The sequence below is a fragment of the Meleagris gallopavo genome, chromosome 29, assembly GCF_905368555.1.
Source record: "Meleagris gallopavo chromosome 29, MGAL_WU_HG_1.1, whole genome shotgun sequence".
Lineage (NCBI taxonomy): Eukaryota > Metazoa > Chordata > Aves > Galliformes > Phasianidae > Meleagris > Meleagris gallopavo.
This window is the reverse complement of record NC_139432.1, coordinates 657,751-673,023: the sequence shown is the minus strand read 5'-3', so window position 1 is coordinate 673,023 and position 15,273 is coordinate 657,751. Positions and strand designations below refer to the sequence as shown.

The window sequence follows — 15,273 nt, the reverse complement described above, 5'->3', positions numbered from 1 at the left end:
CTCAGGTTTTCCTTGACCCAAAGGTACATCTCGATAGCTCCCGTTTTCAGCCTGGCCTCTGAGCCATGCGATTCACTTGCTGGACACGAAAGAAACAAAGAAGACAATCAGGACCTCAGCATTTTTGCTGTCCCGAGTGACTAACCAGGTCTCCTACTTACTTCAGGAGAACACTCACATGTTCTCTTATTTTCCTTTAACCACTCAGACCCAGCTGAAGCCTCTTTTGTTGCCCTTGATGTCCTTTGCAAGACTGCTTTCTATCAGGCCTTAGGCTTTCCCCACCTGATCCCTGGCTGCATGGACACTCAGGCGTTATTCCGCCCACGTTACCCATCCTGGCTTCCATCCTCCAGATGTTTCATATTTTTGGTTTTGGGTATTTCCAGCAGCTTTGCTTTCCCCCATGTTAGGCCACTTGACAATTTACCTGACAGAAATCTTGGTGGCTGGAGGTTCTGAGCTTGCTGCACTATTGCCTGGACTGTGAGATTTCAGTGGGAGGAGGGGACTTGAGAGAACCATGGAGCATGTCTGCGAGGATGAGAAGGTGCTAAGCTGCAGATTGTAGTGCCGTGAGGAGATGGCTCTCTTCCTACTAAGGCAATTGCCAACCATTCCTTGGGTCTCTCAGCTGAGCACTTGAAAGAAGTTATCTTGGCAAAATAGTCATGACAGGAATGGGGAAATTAAATGGCAGAGTCAGGGGAATTAAAACCACCACCTCTGCCATTAGGAAGGATTATTTGCATTTGAGGTGAGTCTCTGGGAAAATTACCGCTTGCTTAGAGTGACTGCTGGCCTCAGGCAGCACACAAGCCGTATAAAAGTGGGTCCATCTCCTCTCTCTCTCACCCACTCCTCTTGCCTCCATCTCCCTGGGAACGAGGTGAGTCTGAAGCCCTTTCACCATCCCCTCTTCCTCCACAACTTCTCTGCTCATGCAAGAGTCTTCATCCTCTGTTGAGTCTTGGCACGGCAGCACAAACTGGGAGAGGAAAGGGGGCAGCAAGTGGGGTATCTGGCTAAGAGGTCTCCTGAGCCACAGGCAAGGCAGGGACCTGCCTGAGCCTGGCTGCTGCTGGCAGGACCTGTGGGGCCACTGGGAAAGACAAGAACACGGGCTCCCTTACACAGCCTCCATATCCCCGGCCAGCACAGTGCCTTGGCTCTCACCTGCTGGGATGGCGGGATGCTCCTCTCTCGCTTCGGTGTCCTCCTGACCCTCTGTCCCAACAGGTGCCCCTCCACACTCAAGCCATGTCCTGCTACGACCAGTGCGTGCCACGCCTGCCCTGCCAGCCCTGCGGCCCCACCCCTCTGGGCAGCAGCTGCAATGAGCCCTGCGTCAGGCAGTGCCAGGACTCCAACGTCTTCATCCAACCCTCTGCCGTGGTGGTGACCCTGCCCGGACCCATCCTCAGCTCCTTCCCGCAGAACACCGCCGTCGGATCCTCCACCTCCGCTGCCGTTGGCAGCATCCTCAGCTCTGAGGGTGTGCCCATCTCCTCTGGAGGCTTTGGCCTCTCTGGCTTTGGCGGCCGCTTCAGTGGCAGGAGGTTCTTCCCCTGCTAAAGCTGCTGGCAGCGGCCCTGGAGAAAGACCTCCCAGGATCCAGAATTTATTAACAGAGCTGCGCTGGAGCATTGGGATCTTGTTTTTGTAGGGTCCAAGCAATGCCAACACAATGCCTGTTCTTGCAAATGAACAGGTCCACCATGGGCTCTCAGGAAGCACTGTCCATGTTTGCCTTTCCCCTCTTCCACTCTCTCCTTTGCCTCCTGATGCCTTGTTTGTCACCTACGCCCCTCTGGTCTGTCAACCCCAGGAATCAAGCTTAGGGAGGACAGGATGGCCCTTCTTCCTCTGCGCAAAAGGCAGATGGAAAGCAGGTCAGACATCCACCATGGCCGCACAGTGCCGACTCTGTCCCTGGTTATTCCTGCATGTTGGCCACCCCTTGGAGTAATTTTGTTCCCCTCTTTTCACTCAATAAAATGGTGGTGCATCTCAGTCTGTGCCTCTGCATCACTCACTCTACTCCGCAAACACTCCAGCTGCCAGCAGGACATCATCAGCTGCTCTGGAGACTTCAGCGATAGCGTGAGATATCACTTGGCAACCATCACCCTTTCCCCATCAGGACTCACCTGGAACAGTGAGCAGTTGGCTCCCATGGGAGAGAACTGCCACTACCACTTGACAAAAGCGTCCACCAGTGCCACGGTTTCGCTGGCCTTCAGGTCAAGCTTTGCTGCCTCCCTGTCACAGAATCATAGAATCACAGAATGATTTGGGTCAGAAAGATCCACACAGATCATCGGGTTCAACACCCCTGCACCAGGCAGGGCCACCAACCTCCAGATGTGGGACTAGAACTGGTTGCCCAGGGGCCTATCCAACCTGGTCTTGAACACCTCCAGGAATGGAGCATCCACTGCCTCTCTGGCAACCCGTTCCAGCACCTCATCACTCTCTCTGTAAAGAACTTGCCCCTGACATCCAACGTAAGCCTTCCCTCCTTGAGCTTATAACTATTCCCCCTTTTCCTATTACTGTCTACCCTTGTAAAAAGTTGATTGCCCTCCTGTTTATAATCCCCTTTTTAAATACTGGAAGACTGCAATGAGCTCTCCTCACTGTCTTTTTGTCTTCATGCTGAACAAGCCCAGCATCCTCAGCCTGTCTTCATGGTGGAGTTGCTCCAGTCCTCTAATCACCTTCTGGACCCTCTCCAACAGCTCTACATCTTTCCCGTAATTGGGTGCCCCAGCCCTGAACACAGGTCTCCAGGTGGGGTCTCACAAGGGCAGGGTAGAGAGGGACAACCACCTCCCCATCCATGCTGGCCACCTCTCTTCTGATGGAGTCTAGGGTACCATTGACCTTCCAAGCTGCAGGAGCACACTGATGGTTCATGTTTACATTTCCATCCACCAGGACACCCACCACCTTCTCCACAAGGAGATCCTCTCCCAGTCTGTATACGCATTTGGGGTTACTCCGACCCAAGTGCAAAACCTCGCACTCTGCCATGTTGAACCTCATTATGTTCACACAGGCCCAGCTTTTGAGTTTGTCAAAATCCCTCTGGATGGCTTCCCTTCCTTCTAACATGTCAGCTACACCACTCAGCTTTGTGTCATCGGCAAACTTGCTGAGGGTACACTCAAGCCCACGGTCAGTGTCATTGAGGAAGATGTTGAGGAGCGCCAGAACCAACGCCGGCCCCTGGGGAGCACTGCTCATAATCAGCCTCCCCCTGGATATAGTGCCATTCACCACACCCCTCTGTCTACGGCCTTCCAACCAATTCCTTATCCGCTGAATAGTCCACCCCACAAGACTGTATCTCTCCAATTGAGACGTAAGGATATGGGGGGGGGGACCATGTCAAAAGCCTTGCACAAACCCAGGTAGATGGCATTGGCCACTTCCCCTTCCTCCACCAATGACATCACTCCACCACAGAAGGCCACCAGACTGGTCAGGCAAAACCTTCTTCTGGCAAAGCCACGTCTTATAGGAGGATCTGTCCCATGATCTTCCCAGGCACAGCGGTGAGACTCACCGGCCTTTAGTTCCCCGGGTCCTCCTTCCTCCCTTTCTTGTGAGTGAGAGTGATGCTTCCTTTTTTTCCGTTCCCCGGGGACATCACCCAAGAGCCATGACTTTTCAAGTATGACGGAGAGCTCATCAGACACATCAGCCAGCTCCTTTAGGGCCCTGCGATGTATGCCATTTGGCCCCACAGACACGAACACATCCAGTCTCATGAAGGGTTCTCGGTCTCCCTCTGCCCTTACAGAGAGAGGGGATTTACTCTTCCAGGTCCCACCTAGAGGCCCACGGTTGTGAGCTTCAGGGACACCACAGATACAAGAATCCTGCCTGCCAGAGAAGATCGAGGCAAAACCTCATCCACTGCCTCAGCCTTCTCCATATCAGTTGTAGTCAGAGATAATTTTCTCGACCAATGCCAGGTGGTGCCATCTTCCTTCTAAAGGTGTGGCTGAAACAGCCGCAGTAACGCATCACACTTTTAGCACAGCATCACTTCCTTGTCTGTTTCCCACCCACCCTGCAACCCCACCGAGCAGGCTACGATCTCACCGCGATGGAGTTAACATACCCCGCAACAGCTCACTTGGTGCTGTGCTGTAGGTTCACATAACTACACATCTGATCACGACACCAGGGGGGGAAATTACAGATATCATGTTTCTTTAACGGTTGCTGATCACAATCTTGACCGGCTTGCTCTTGAGATTGTTCTCTATCATCCTGTTTTCTGTGATCTGTGCCACATTCTCTCCTCTGCCATGCAGCCCATCTGAGAGCTTGTGTCCGTCTTCCTCCGCACCGGTCTTGAGCCTAGTCCAGCACTCGCATCCTACATGGCTATCATCTTTGCATTTCCACAACCGTCGCTTGCAGTACATTAACAACAAAAGTCTTGCTTTTCTCCTCTGGCAGTTGATTGATAAAAGATATAAGGTGTGGTAACTTTCCCTCTTTTTCCTCTGGGCCAATTACAACTGCTTTTCAGTGTTCTGAACATCCTTGAAAACCAACATTCACCTATTTATTCCTCTCCGGTAGGTATTGCTTTATTTTTCTAAGGTTAGACAGTTAGTTAAGAGCACCAGCCTAGAACCAGCCCCAGAGCAGTGTGGAGGAGGATGGCAGGGTGGGTGGGAGGATATGGACAGGTGTGTGTCACTGCTGCCTCCTCCCATGGTTCTGAACTTCACGCCAAACTAGTGTGGAATCCTTAAACACAGATAGGATGGTTGAAGGACGTACGCTGTGACGCTGGGCTCCTTCAGCATGACGATATTCACAGAATCACAGCAGCACAGAAGCACAGAAGCAGAGAAGCACAGCACTGTCGAGGGTGGAAGGGACCTCTAGAGAGCATCAGGACCAACTGTCCCATGTGGGCACGTTCCCTACAGCAGGTAGTACAGGTAGACGTGCAGACAGGTCTGGAGTATCTCCTGAGGAGGAGACTCCACAACCTATCCAAACTGCCTGTTCCAGAGCTTCATCACTCATATTCTATTCCAGGTGACATTACACTCAGCAAGAAAAGCTGAGGAAAGAGAAGGAGGACAGGAGAGTCACCTTGCGAAAACATCTGTCCTCTCCTACCGCTTCTAAGCAATTGGACGCCGTGCATCTCTAGACATGGCTGAATATCACTTCCTGAAGGGAAGAAGAACATACCTGTTTTCTCTCTCTTTGCTTCCATGCAGCCTCTGCTTGCTTCCCCATTTCACTTGCCTTTAATTATCTTCGTCTTATCTCAAGCCCTGAGCCTTCTCTTTCCATTCAAGCTTCTCAGTCCCCTATTTCTTTCAGGAGGGCGACTGAGAGAGTGGTCTAATCAACCTCTCTTGGCTTTCATTCAGAAACCACCACAATGGGCAGAAGACTATGATGGGACGACGCATTAGAGGAAGGCCCAAATTGACCCTTGGCATATTGCATGACACATCAAATTGTGTGCAGCAATTAAACCACGGAGAGTAATTCCCAAAGGAGCCACTCCTCAGAGGTTGGGTGTACTGTTAGGATCTGACAAGTGACTGTCTTTGCATCCCTTCCTTTCCCCCTTTAGTTTTTCCTTCCCTTCTTACACTGTATTTAATTTGACACGTGAGTTCTTCTCATTCCTCCTAGTCCTATTGTGATCTCTATATCAAAGAGAGTGCGGAGCAACCGAGACTCTGGCGGGATCTTTTTTGCATACCTGGGACATTGCACTGGCTTATAGGGCCGTTTGGGAGCTCTCCAAGGAAGTGCAGTGTCCAGCAGCAAAGGCTGCAGAGAGACTGGCAGCCAAGGAAAGGGACCTGCGGAATAGCCACAGGACACAGCTGGCCACCATCACACAGGTTCTGCCAAAGCCCTGATAGGCAGCTGGCTTGAGGCCATCCAGACTTCACTTCACGTACAACTTCCGTACTCTCAGAGCCGTCACGGAGTTAACTAGATCAATCTATGCCCGTGACGGGGGGGCAGTAGGCCTCTCGGCCCCTGGGTTCAAGTGAACATTCCTGAGATATCTTACCAATTGTTCAGAACAGCAGTCAGAACCACTTCCCAGAACGAATACAGAGAAACATCTCTCCCCAAACACATTAGGGCACAGGCTTCGTAGGAGAACGGAGAACACACAGGCAATGATTAGGATGCAGTCAAATTTATTGAGGCAAAAGAGAGAAACGATGTCACACACCCAGGAAGCACCATGAACAGATGACAGCCCGCAGTGCATGAATCTAATGGGTGAACTGCCATCTATCCATCTGCCCTTTCCACAGAGGGAGAAGGGCCATCAGGTCCTCCCTCGGCTGGTTTTGTGGGACTGATTGTCCAGAGGAGCAGATGGTGATGAGCAATGGCACCGGAAGGAGACGAGAGATAGAAAAGGGGGAAGGAAGACACGGATCACATTTTCAGTGTGATCGGACTGGCTCCATTGCTTTGACTCAAGTCCCACAAAGATTTTGTGCACCCTGGGGATCTTTCTCCAGGGCCGCTGCCAGCAGCTTTAGCAGGGGAAGCACCTCCTGCCACTGAAGCGGCCGCCAAAGCCAGAGAGGCCAAAGCCTCCAGAGGAGATGGGCACACCCTCAGAGCTGAGGATGCTGCCAACGGCAGCGGAGGTGGAGGATCCGACGGCGGTGTTCTGCGGGAAGGAGCTGAGGATGGGTCCGGGCAGGGTCACCACCACGGGAGAGGGCTGGATGAAGACGTTGGAGTCCTGGCACTGCCTGACGCAGGGCTCGTTGCAGCTGCTGCCCAGAGGGGTGGGGCCGCAGGGCTGGCAGGGCAGGCGTGGCACGCACTGGTCGTAGCAGGACATGGCTTGAGTGTGGAGGGGCACCTGTTGGGACAGAGGGTCAGGAGGACACCGAAGCGAGAGAGGAGCATCCCGCCATCCCAGCAGGTGAGAGCCAAGGCACTGTGCTGGCCGGGGATATGGAGGCTGTGTAAGGGAGCCCGTGTTCTTGTCTTTCCCAGTGGCCCCACAGGTCCTGCCAGCAGCAGCCAGGCTCAGGCAGGTCCCTGCCTTGCCTGTGGCTCAGGAGACCTCTTAGCCAGATACCCCACTTGCTGCCCCCTTTCCTCTCCCAGTTTGTGCTGCCGTGCCAAGACTCAACAGAGGATGCAGACTCTTGCATGAGCAGAGAAGTTGTGGAGGAAGAGGGGATGGTGAAAGGGCTTCAGACTCACCTCGTTCCCAGGGAGATGGAGGCAAGAGGAGTGGGTGAGAGAGAGAGGAGATGGACCCACTTTTATACGGCTTGTGTGCTGCCTGAGGCCAGCAGTCACTCTAAGCAAGCGGTAATTTTCCCAGAGACTCACCTCAAATGCAAATAATCCTTCCTAATGGCAGAGGTGGTGGTTTTAATTCCCCTGACTCTGCCATTTAATTTCCCCATTCCTGTCATGACTATTTTGCCAAGATAACTTCTTTCAAGTGCTCAGCTGAGAGACCCAAGGAATGGTTGGCAATTGCCTTAGTAGGAAGAGAGCCATCTCCTCACGGCACTACAATCTGCAGCTTAGCACCTTCTCATCCTCGCAGACATGCTCCATGGTTCTCTCAAGTCCCCTCCTCCCACTGAAATCTCACAGTCCAGGCAATAGTGCAGCAAGCTCAGAACCTCCAGCCACCAAGATTTCTGTCAGGTAAATTGTCAAGTGGCCTAACATGGGGGAAAGCAAAGCTGCTGGAAATACCCAAAACCAAAAATATGAAACATCTGGAGGATGGAAGCCAGGATGGGTAACGTGGGCGGAATAACGCCTGAGTGTCCATGCAGCCAGGGATCAGGTGGGGAAAGCCTAAGGCCTGATAGAAAGCAGTCTTGCAAAGGACATCAAGGGCAACAAAAGAGGCTTCAGCTGGGTCTGAGTGGTTAAAGGAAAATAAGAGAACATGTGAGTGTTCTCCTGAAGTAAGTAGGAGACCTGGTTAGTCACTCGGGACAGCAAAAATGCTGAGGTCCTGATTGTCTTCTTTGTTTCTTTCGTGTCCAGCAAGTGAATCGCATGGCTCAGAGGCCAGGCTGAAAACGGGAGCTATCGAGATGTACCTTTGGGTCAAGGAAAACCTGAGCAAACTGGATATTTCTAACACCTTAGGCTCATTTGTCCCATGATGAGATGCACCCATGAGTGCTGAGGGAGCTGTCCACTCTTGATCACCAACGTCGGTTGGTGACTGGGAGAAGTGCCTCAAAGACTGGGGGAAGGTGCATCTCACTCCTGTTTAAGAAGACCAAGAAGCAGATGCGAGGGAGCTACTGGAGTGTACGTTTCAGTCGTATGGAGCTGCTGGAGCAGTGCATCCTGAAAACTGCTTCCTGGCACACAGAGTCTGAAGGTATCGGATGCTGTAATCAGCATGGATTCACCATGGTCTGATCAAGCTGATAAGTGTCTACAATGAAATAGAAAGCCTGGTGGACAGGGAAGAGAACAGGATATATTCTTGCTGGAGTTCAGTAAGGCTTTTGGCACTGTCCTCAATAAGATGGCCATAGTGAAGCTGCTGAAGAATAGTGAACAAGGTTCTGAATGAGCTGTCCTCAGCCTCGTGAAAAAAACAGCTCTTTTGGAGAGGCATGTGTCCTCTCCTCAAGCAAGTGAAACCTGGTGGCTCCCAGAACTGTCAGATGGCTGGGGATGTTTGAGGAATGGATGTGATCAAAAGGGCCATAGTTGCAGGAGATCTCCCATACAAAGTACTCCCTGCCCTGCAGGCACGGAGGGAGCTGGGATGCGTTCTGAGAGTACAAAGAGAATATCTTTAGAAGCCAAGCTTCCTGAAGAGACTTTCCTGACACACGGCAATTCTGAATCTGATTTTGGATTGGCTATGAGCCACCCGTTTGGCACCCTGTGTGTGCTGTCTGCTGACCTGAGCACCATGGAGGGATCCTCCGCGCACAGAGTAACTCCATTCCTGAGAGGAGATGGAGCAAGGCGCCGACGAGAAAACCAGCACAGTCATCTACTCTAGAGGATGGCCAGATTCCGCGGGACTTTTGGCGAAAGGAAGGAAATGTTGTTCCACAAAAAAGCTGATGGCATGGGTAGACTGATGACCAAGAAACTGCCACGAGAGTGGATGATGGCCGGTGAACATTCGATCGTGTTCGTAGAACAGTAAGCTGTATGCTTACTGCATTTGCAAGCAGCAGCACTGCCCACCTGCCGTTCCAGGGAATGAGCAGCCTGAGGCACAGGCAGGGAGGGAGAAGGACCAAATGGGAATGCAGGCAACAAAGGCTCTGGGTGTCTTGAAAGGGACTGCATTGGTAGGAGAACATGCCTTCGTTGCTGATAAGGTGGTTACAAATAAGTCATGACATTTCCCCTGAGACACGTGCAGTGCCTGTAGCACAGAATCCCTCGGGCACTTGGGATGCATCTTACACCCATGGTGACGTGTTTCTGCAAGGAAATTCCTTGTGCCTGTCATCCTGGAACTTGAAAGGTGTCCGCACAGCCAATTTGTGAAGGTCGGGAAGAAGGAAATGAAATGTCAGGGTTGACAGAAACCAAAAAGCCAACCTGTGCCACTAGAAGAGAGAATTTACATTTGAGGTGAGTCTCGTGGAAAATTACAGTCTGCGTAGAGTGACTGTGGGCCTGGGGCAGTGCTGGAGTGGTATAAAAGCAGGCCCAACTCCTCACTCAATCATTCACTCCTCTTGCCTCCGTCTCCCTGGGAACGAGGTGAGTGCAAAGCCCTTTCACAAGCTCTTCTTCTTTTGGGATTTCTCTGCACATACAAGTGCCTCCACATTATGTTGTGTTTTGGGAAAGCAGCCTACTGTGTTATGGGGAATGGGGCGGCACGTGCGAGAGGGAGAGATGCTGGGTCTTGCCTGAGCTGTGCTACGGGCTAGTCATTAACCTGGTAGCGATTGGCTGTAGCATGGGAGCTTTAGGGAAGAACTGGAAAACAGATTTCCTTACACAGCCTCCATATCCCCGGCCAGCACAGTGCCTTGGCTCTCTCCTGCTGGGATGGCGGGATGCTCCTCTCTCGCTTTGGTGTCCTCCTGACCCTCTGTCCCAACAGGTGCCCCTCCACACTCAAGCCATGTCCTGCTATGACCAGTGCGTGCCACGCCTGCCCTGCCAGCCCTGCGGCCCCACCCCTCTGGGCAGCAGCTGCAACGAGCCCTGCGTCAGGCAGTGCCAGGACTCCAACGTCTTCATCCAGCCCTCTCCCGTGGTGGTGACCCTGCCCGGACCCATCCTCAGCTCCTTCCCGCAGAACACCGCCGTCGGATCCTCCACCTCCGCTGCCGTTGGCAGCATCCTCAGCTCTGAGGGTGTGCCCATCTCCTCTGGAGGCTTTGGCCTCTCTGGCTTTGGCGGCCGCTTCAGTGGCAGGAGGTGCTTCCCCTGCTAAAGCTGCTGGCAGCGGCCCTGGAGAAAGATCCCCAGGGTGCACAAAATCTTTGTGGGACTTGAGTCAAAGCAATGGAGCCAGTCCGATCACACTGAAAATGTGATCCGTGTCTTCCTTCCCCCTTTTCTATCTCTCGTCTCCTTCCGGTGCCATTGCTCATCACCATCTGCTCCTCTGGACAATCAGTCCCACAAAACCAGCCGAGGGAGGACCTGATGGCCCTTCTCCCTCTGTGGAAAGGGCAGATGGATAGATGGCAGTTCACCCATTAGATTCATGCACTGCGGGCTGTCATCTGTTCATGGTGCTTCCTGGGTGTGTGACATCGTTTCTCTCTTTTGCCTCAATAAATTTGACTGCATCCTAATCATTGCCTGTGTGTTCTCCGTTCTCCTACGAAGCCTGTGCCCTAATGTGTTTGGGGAGAGATGTTTCTCTGTATTCGTTCTGGGAAGTGGTTCTGACTGCTGTTCTGAACAATTGGTAAGATATCTCAGGAATGTTCACTTGAACCCAGGGGCCGAGAGGCCTACTGCCCCCCCGTCACGGGCATAGATTGATCTAGTTAACTCCGTGACGGCTCTGAGAGTACGGAAGTTGTACGTGAAGTGAAGTCTGGATGGCCTCAAGCCAGCTGCCTATCAGGGCTTTGGCAGAACCTGTGTGATGGTGGCCAGCTGTGTCCTGTGGCTATTCCGCAGGTCCCTTTCCTTGGCTGCCAGTCTCTCTGCAGCCTTTGCTGCTGGACACTGCACTTCCTTGGAGAGCTCCCAAACGGCCCTATAAGCCAGTGCAATGTCCCAGGTATGCAAAAAAGATCCCGCCAGAGTCTCGGTTGCTCCGCACTCTCTTTGATATAGAGATCACAATAGGACTAGGAGGAATGAGAAGAACTCACGTGTCAAATTAAATACAGTGTAAGAAGGGAAGGAAAAACTAAAGGGGGAAAGGAAGGGATGCAAAGACAGTCACTTGTCAGATCCTAACAGTACACCCAACCTCTGAGGAGTGGCTCCTTTGGGAATTACTCTCCGTGGTTTAATTGCTGCACACAATTTGATGTGTCATGCAATATGCCAAGGGTCAATTTGGGCCTTCCTCTAATGCGTCGTCCCATCATAGTCTTCTGCCCATTGTGGTGGTTTCTGAATGAAAGCCAAGAGAGGTTGATTAGACCACTCTCTCAGTCGCCCTCCTGAAAGAAATAGGGGACTGAGAAGCTTGAATGGAAAGAGAAGGCTCAGGGCTTGAGATAAGACGAAGATAATTAAAGGCAAGTGAAATGGGGAAGCAAGCAGAGGCTGCATGGAAGCAAAGAGAGAGAAAACAGGTATGTTCTTCTTCCCTTCAGGAAGTGATATTCAGCCATGTCTAGAGATGCACGGCGTCCAATTGCTTAGAAGCGGTAGGAGAGGACAGATGTTTTCGCAAGGTGACTCTCCTGTCCTCCTTCTCTTTCCTCAGCTTTTCTTGCTGAGTGTAATGTCACCTGGAATAGAATATGAGTGATGAAGCTCTGGAACAGGCAGTTTGGATAGGTTGTGGAGTCTCCTCCTCAGGAGATACTCCAGACCTGTCTGCACGTCTACCTGTACTACCTGCTGTAGGGAACGTGCCCACATGGGACAGTTGGTCCTGATGCTCTCTAGAGGTCCCTTCCACCCTCGACAGTGCTGTGCTTCTCTGCTTCTGTGCTTCTGTGCTGCTGTGATTCTGTGAATATCGTCATGCTGAAGGAGCCCAGCGTCACAGCGTACGTCCTTCAACCATCCTATCTGTGTTTAAGGATTCCACACTAGTTTGGCGTGAAGTTCAGAACCATGGGAGGAGGCAGCAGTGACACACACCTGTCCATATCCTCCCACCCACCCTGCCATCCTCCTCCACACTGCTCTGGGGCTGGTTCTAGGCTGGTGCTCTTAACTAACTGTCTAACCTTAGAAAAATAAAGCAATACCTACCGGAGAGGAATAAATAGGTGAATGTTGGTTTTCCAAGGATGTTCAGAACACTGAAAAGCAGTTGTAATTGGCCCAGAGGAAAAAGAGGGAAAGTTACCACACCTTATATCTTTTATCAATCAACTGCCAGAGGAGAAAAGCAAGACTTTTGTTGTTAATGTACTGCAAGCGACGGTTGTGGAAATGCAAAGATGATAGCCATGTAGGATGCGAGTGCTGGACTAGGCTCAAGACCGGTGCGGAGGAAGACGGACACAAGCTCTCAGATGGGCTGCATGGCAGAGGAGAGAATGTGGCACAGATCACAGAAAACAGGATGATAGAGAACAATCTCAAGAGCAAGCCGGTCAAGATTGTGATCAGCAACCGTTAAAGAAACATGATATCTGTAATTTCCCCCCCTGGTGTCGTGATCAGATGTGTAGTTATGTGAACCTACAGCACAGCACCAAGTGAGCTGTTGCGGGGTATGTTAACTCCATCGCGGTGAGATCGTAGCCTGCTCGGTGGGGTTGCAGGGTGGGTGGGAAACAGACAAGGAAGTGATGCTGTGCTAAAAGTGTGATGCGTTACTGCGGCTGTTTCAGCCACACCTTTAGAAGGAAGATGGCACCACCTGGCATTGGTCGAGAAAATTATCTCTGACTACAACTGATATGGAGAAGGCTGAGGCAGTGGATGAGGTTTTGCCTCGATCTTCTCTGGCAGGCAGGATTCTTGTATCTGTGGTGTCCCTGAAGCTCGCAACCGTGGGCCTCTAGGTGGGACCTGGAAGAGTAAATCCCCTCTCTCTGTAAGGGCAGAGGGAGACCGAGAACCCTTCATGAGACTGGATGTGTTCGTGTCTGTGGGGCCAAATGGCATACATCGCAGGGCCCTAAAGGAGCTGGCTGATGTGTCTGATGAGCTCTCCGTCATACTTGAAAAGTCATGGCTCTTGGGTGATGTCCCCGGGGAACGGAAAAAAAGGAAGCATCACTCTCACTCACAAGAAAGGGAGGAAGGAGGACCCGGGGAACTAAAGGCCGGTGAGTCTCACCGCTGTGCCTGGGAAGATCATGGGACAGATCCTCCTATAAGACGTGGCTTTGCCAGAAGAAGGTTTTGCCTGACCAGTCTGGTGGCCTTCTGTGGTGGAGTGATGTCATTGGTGGAGGAAGGGGAAGTGGCCAATGCCATCTACCTGGGTTTGTGCAAGGCTTTTGACATGGTCCCCCCCCCCATATCCTTACGTCTCAATTGGAGAGATACAGTCTTGTGGGGTGGACTATTCAGCGGATAAGGAATTGGTTGGAAGGCCGTAGACAGAGGGGTGTGGTGAATGGCACTATATCCAGGGGGAGGCTGATTATGAGCAGTGCTCCCCAGGGGCCGGCGTTGGTTCTGGCGCTCCTCAACATCTTCCTCAATGACACTGACCGTGGGCTTGAGTGTACCCTCAGCAAGTTTGCCGATGACACAAAGCTGAGTGGTGTAGCTGACATGTTAGAAGGAAGGGAAGCCATCCAGAGGGATTTTGACAAACTCAAAAGCTGGGCCTGTGTGAACATAATGAGGTTCAACATGGCAGAGTGCGAGGTTTTGCACTTGGGTCGGAGTAACCCCAAATGCGTATACAGACTGGGAGAGGATCTCCTTGTGGAGAAGGTGGTGGGTGTCCTGGTGGATGGAAATGTAAACATGAACCATCAGTGTGCTCCTGCAGCTTGGAAGGTCAATGGTACCCTAGACTCCATCAGAAGAGAGGTGGCCAGCATGGATGGGGAGGTGGTTGTCCCTCTCTACCCTGCCCTTGTGAGACCCCACCTGGAGACCTGTGTTCAGGGCTGGGGCACCCAATTACAGGAAAGATGTAGAGCTGTTGGAGAGGGTCCAGAAGGTGATTAGAGGACTGGAGCAACTCCACCATGAAGACAGGCTGAGGATGCTGGGCTTGTTCAGCATGAAGACAAAAAGACAGTGAGGAGAGCTCATTGCAGTCTTCCAGTATTTAAAAAGGGGATTATAAACAGGAGGGCAATCAACTTTTTACAAGGGTAGACAGTAATAGGAAAAGGGGGAATAGTTATAAGCTCAAGGAGGGAAGGCTTACGTTGGATGTCAGGGGCAAGTTCTTTACAGAGAGAGTGATGAGGTGCTGGAACGGGTTGCCAGAGAGGCAGTGGATGCTCCATTCCTGGAGGTGTTCAAGACCAGGTTGGATAGGCCCCTGGGCAACCAGTTCTAGTCCCACATCTGGAGGTTGGTGGCCCTGCCTGGTGCAGGGGTGTTGAACCCGATGATCTGTGTGGATCTTTCTGACCCAAATCATTCTGTGATTCTATGATTCTGTGACAGGGAGGCAGCAAAGCTTGACCTGAAGGCCAGCGAAACCGTGGCACTGGTGGACGCTTTTGTCAAGTGGTAGTGGCAGTTCTCTCCCATGGGAGCCAACTGCTCACTGTTCCAGGTGAGTCCTGATGGGGAAAGGGTGATGGTTGCCAAGTGATATCTCACGCTATCGCTGAAGTCTCCAGAGCAGCTGATGATGTCCTGCTGGCAGCTGGAGTGTTTGCGGAGTAGAGTGAGTGATGCAGAGGCACAGACTGAGATGCACCACCATTTTATTGAGTGAAAAGAGGGGAACAAAATTACTCCAAGGGGTGGCCAACATGCAGGAATAACCAGGGACAGAGTCGGCACTGTGCGGCCATGGTGGATGTCTGACCTGCTTTCCATCTGCCTTTTGCGCAGAGGAAGAAGGGCCATCCTGTCCTCCCTAAGCTTGATTCCTGGGGTTGACAGACCAGAGGGGCGTAGGTGACAAACAAGGCATCAGGAGGCAAAGGAGAGAGTGGAAGAGGGGAAAGGCAAACATGGACAGTGCTT

General features: G+C 52.0%; 3 protein-coding genes across 3 annotated transcripts; 2 read left to right on the top strand and 1 right to left on the bottom strand.

Moving 5' to 3' along the window:
* Positions 1 to 523: 523 nt before the first annotated feature.
* Positions 524 to 1,575, top strand: LOC146542560 (feather beta keratin-like). The gene is made up of 3 exons (XM_085210781.1): positions 524 to 550; positions 737 to 889; positions 1,240 to 1,575. Exons 1-3 carry the CDS (start codon positions 524 to 526, stop codon positions 1,573 to 1,575), a joined length of 516 nt encoding a protein of 171 aa, XP_085066907.1.
* A 4,984-nt stretch (positions 1,576 to 6,559) lies between these two features.
* On the bottom strand, positions 6,560 to 7,611 carry LOC146542559 (feather beta keratin-like). The gene is made up of 3 exons (XM_085210780.1): positions 7,585 to 7,611; positions 7,246 to 7,398; positions 6,560 to 6,895 (listed from the first exon to the last, which is right to left on the bottom strand). Exons 1-3 carry the CDS (start codon positions 7,609 to 7,611, stop codon positions 6,560 to 6,562), a joined length of 516 nt encoding a protein of 171 aa, XP_085066906.1.
* Positions 7,612 to 9,043: 1,432 nt separating this feature from the next.
* Positions 9,044 to 10,444, top strand: LOC146542558 (uncharacterized). The gene is made up of 3 exons (XM_085210779.1): positions 9,044 to 9,178; positions 9,607 to 9,759; positions 10,109 to 10,444. Exons 1-3 carry the CDS (start codon positions 9,044 to 9,046, stop codon positions 10,442 to 10,444), a joined length of 624 nt encoding a protein of 207 aa, XP_085066905.1.
* The last annotated feature ends 4,829 nt before the right edge of the window (positions 10,445 to 15,273 follow it).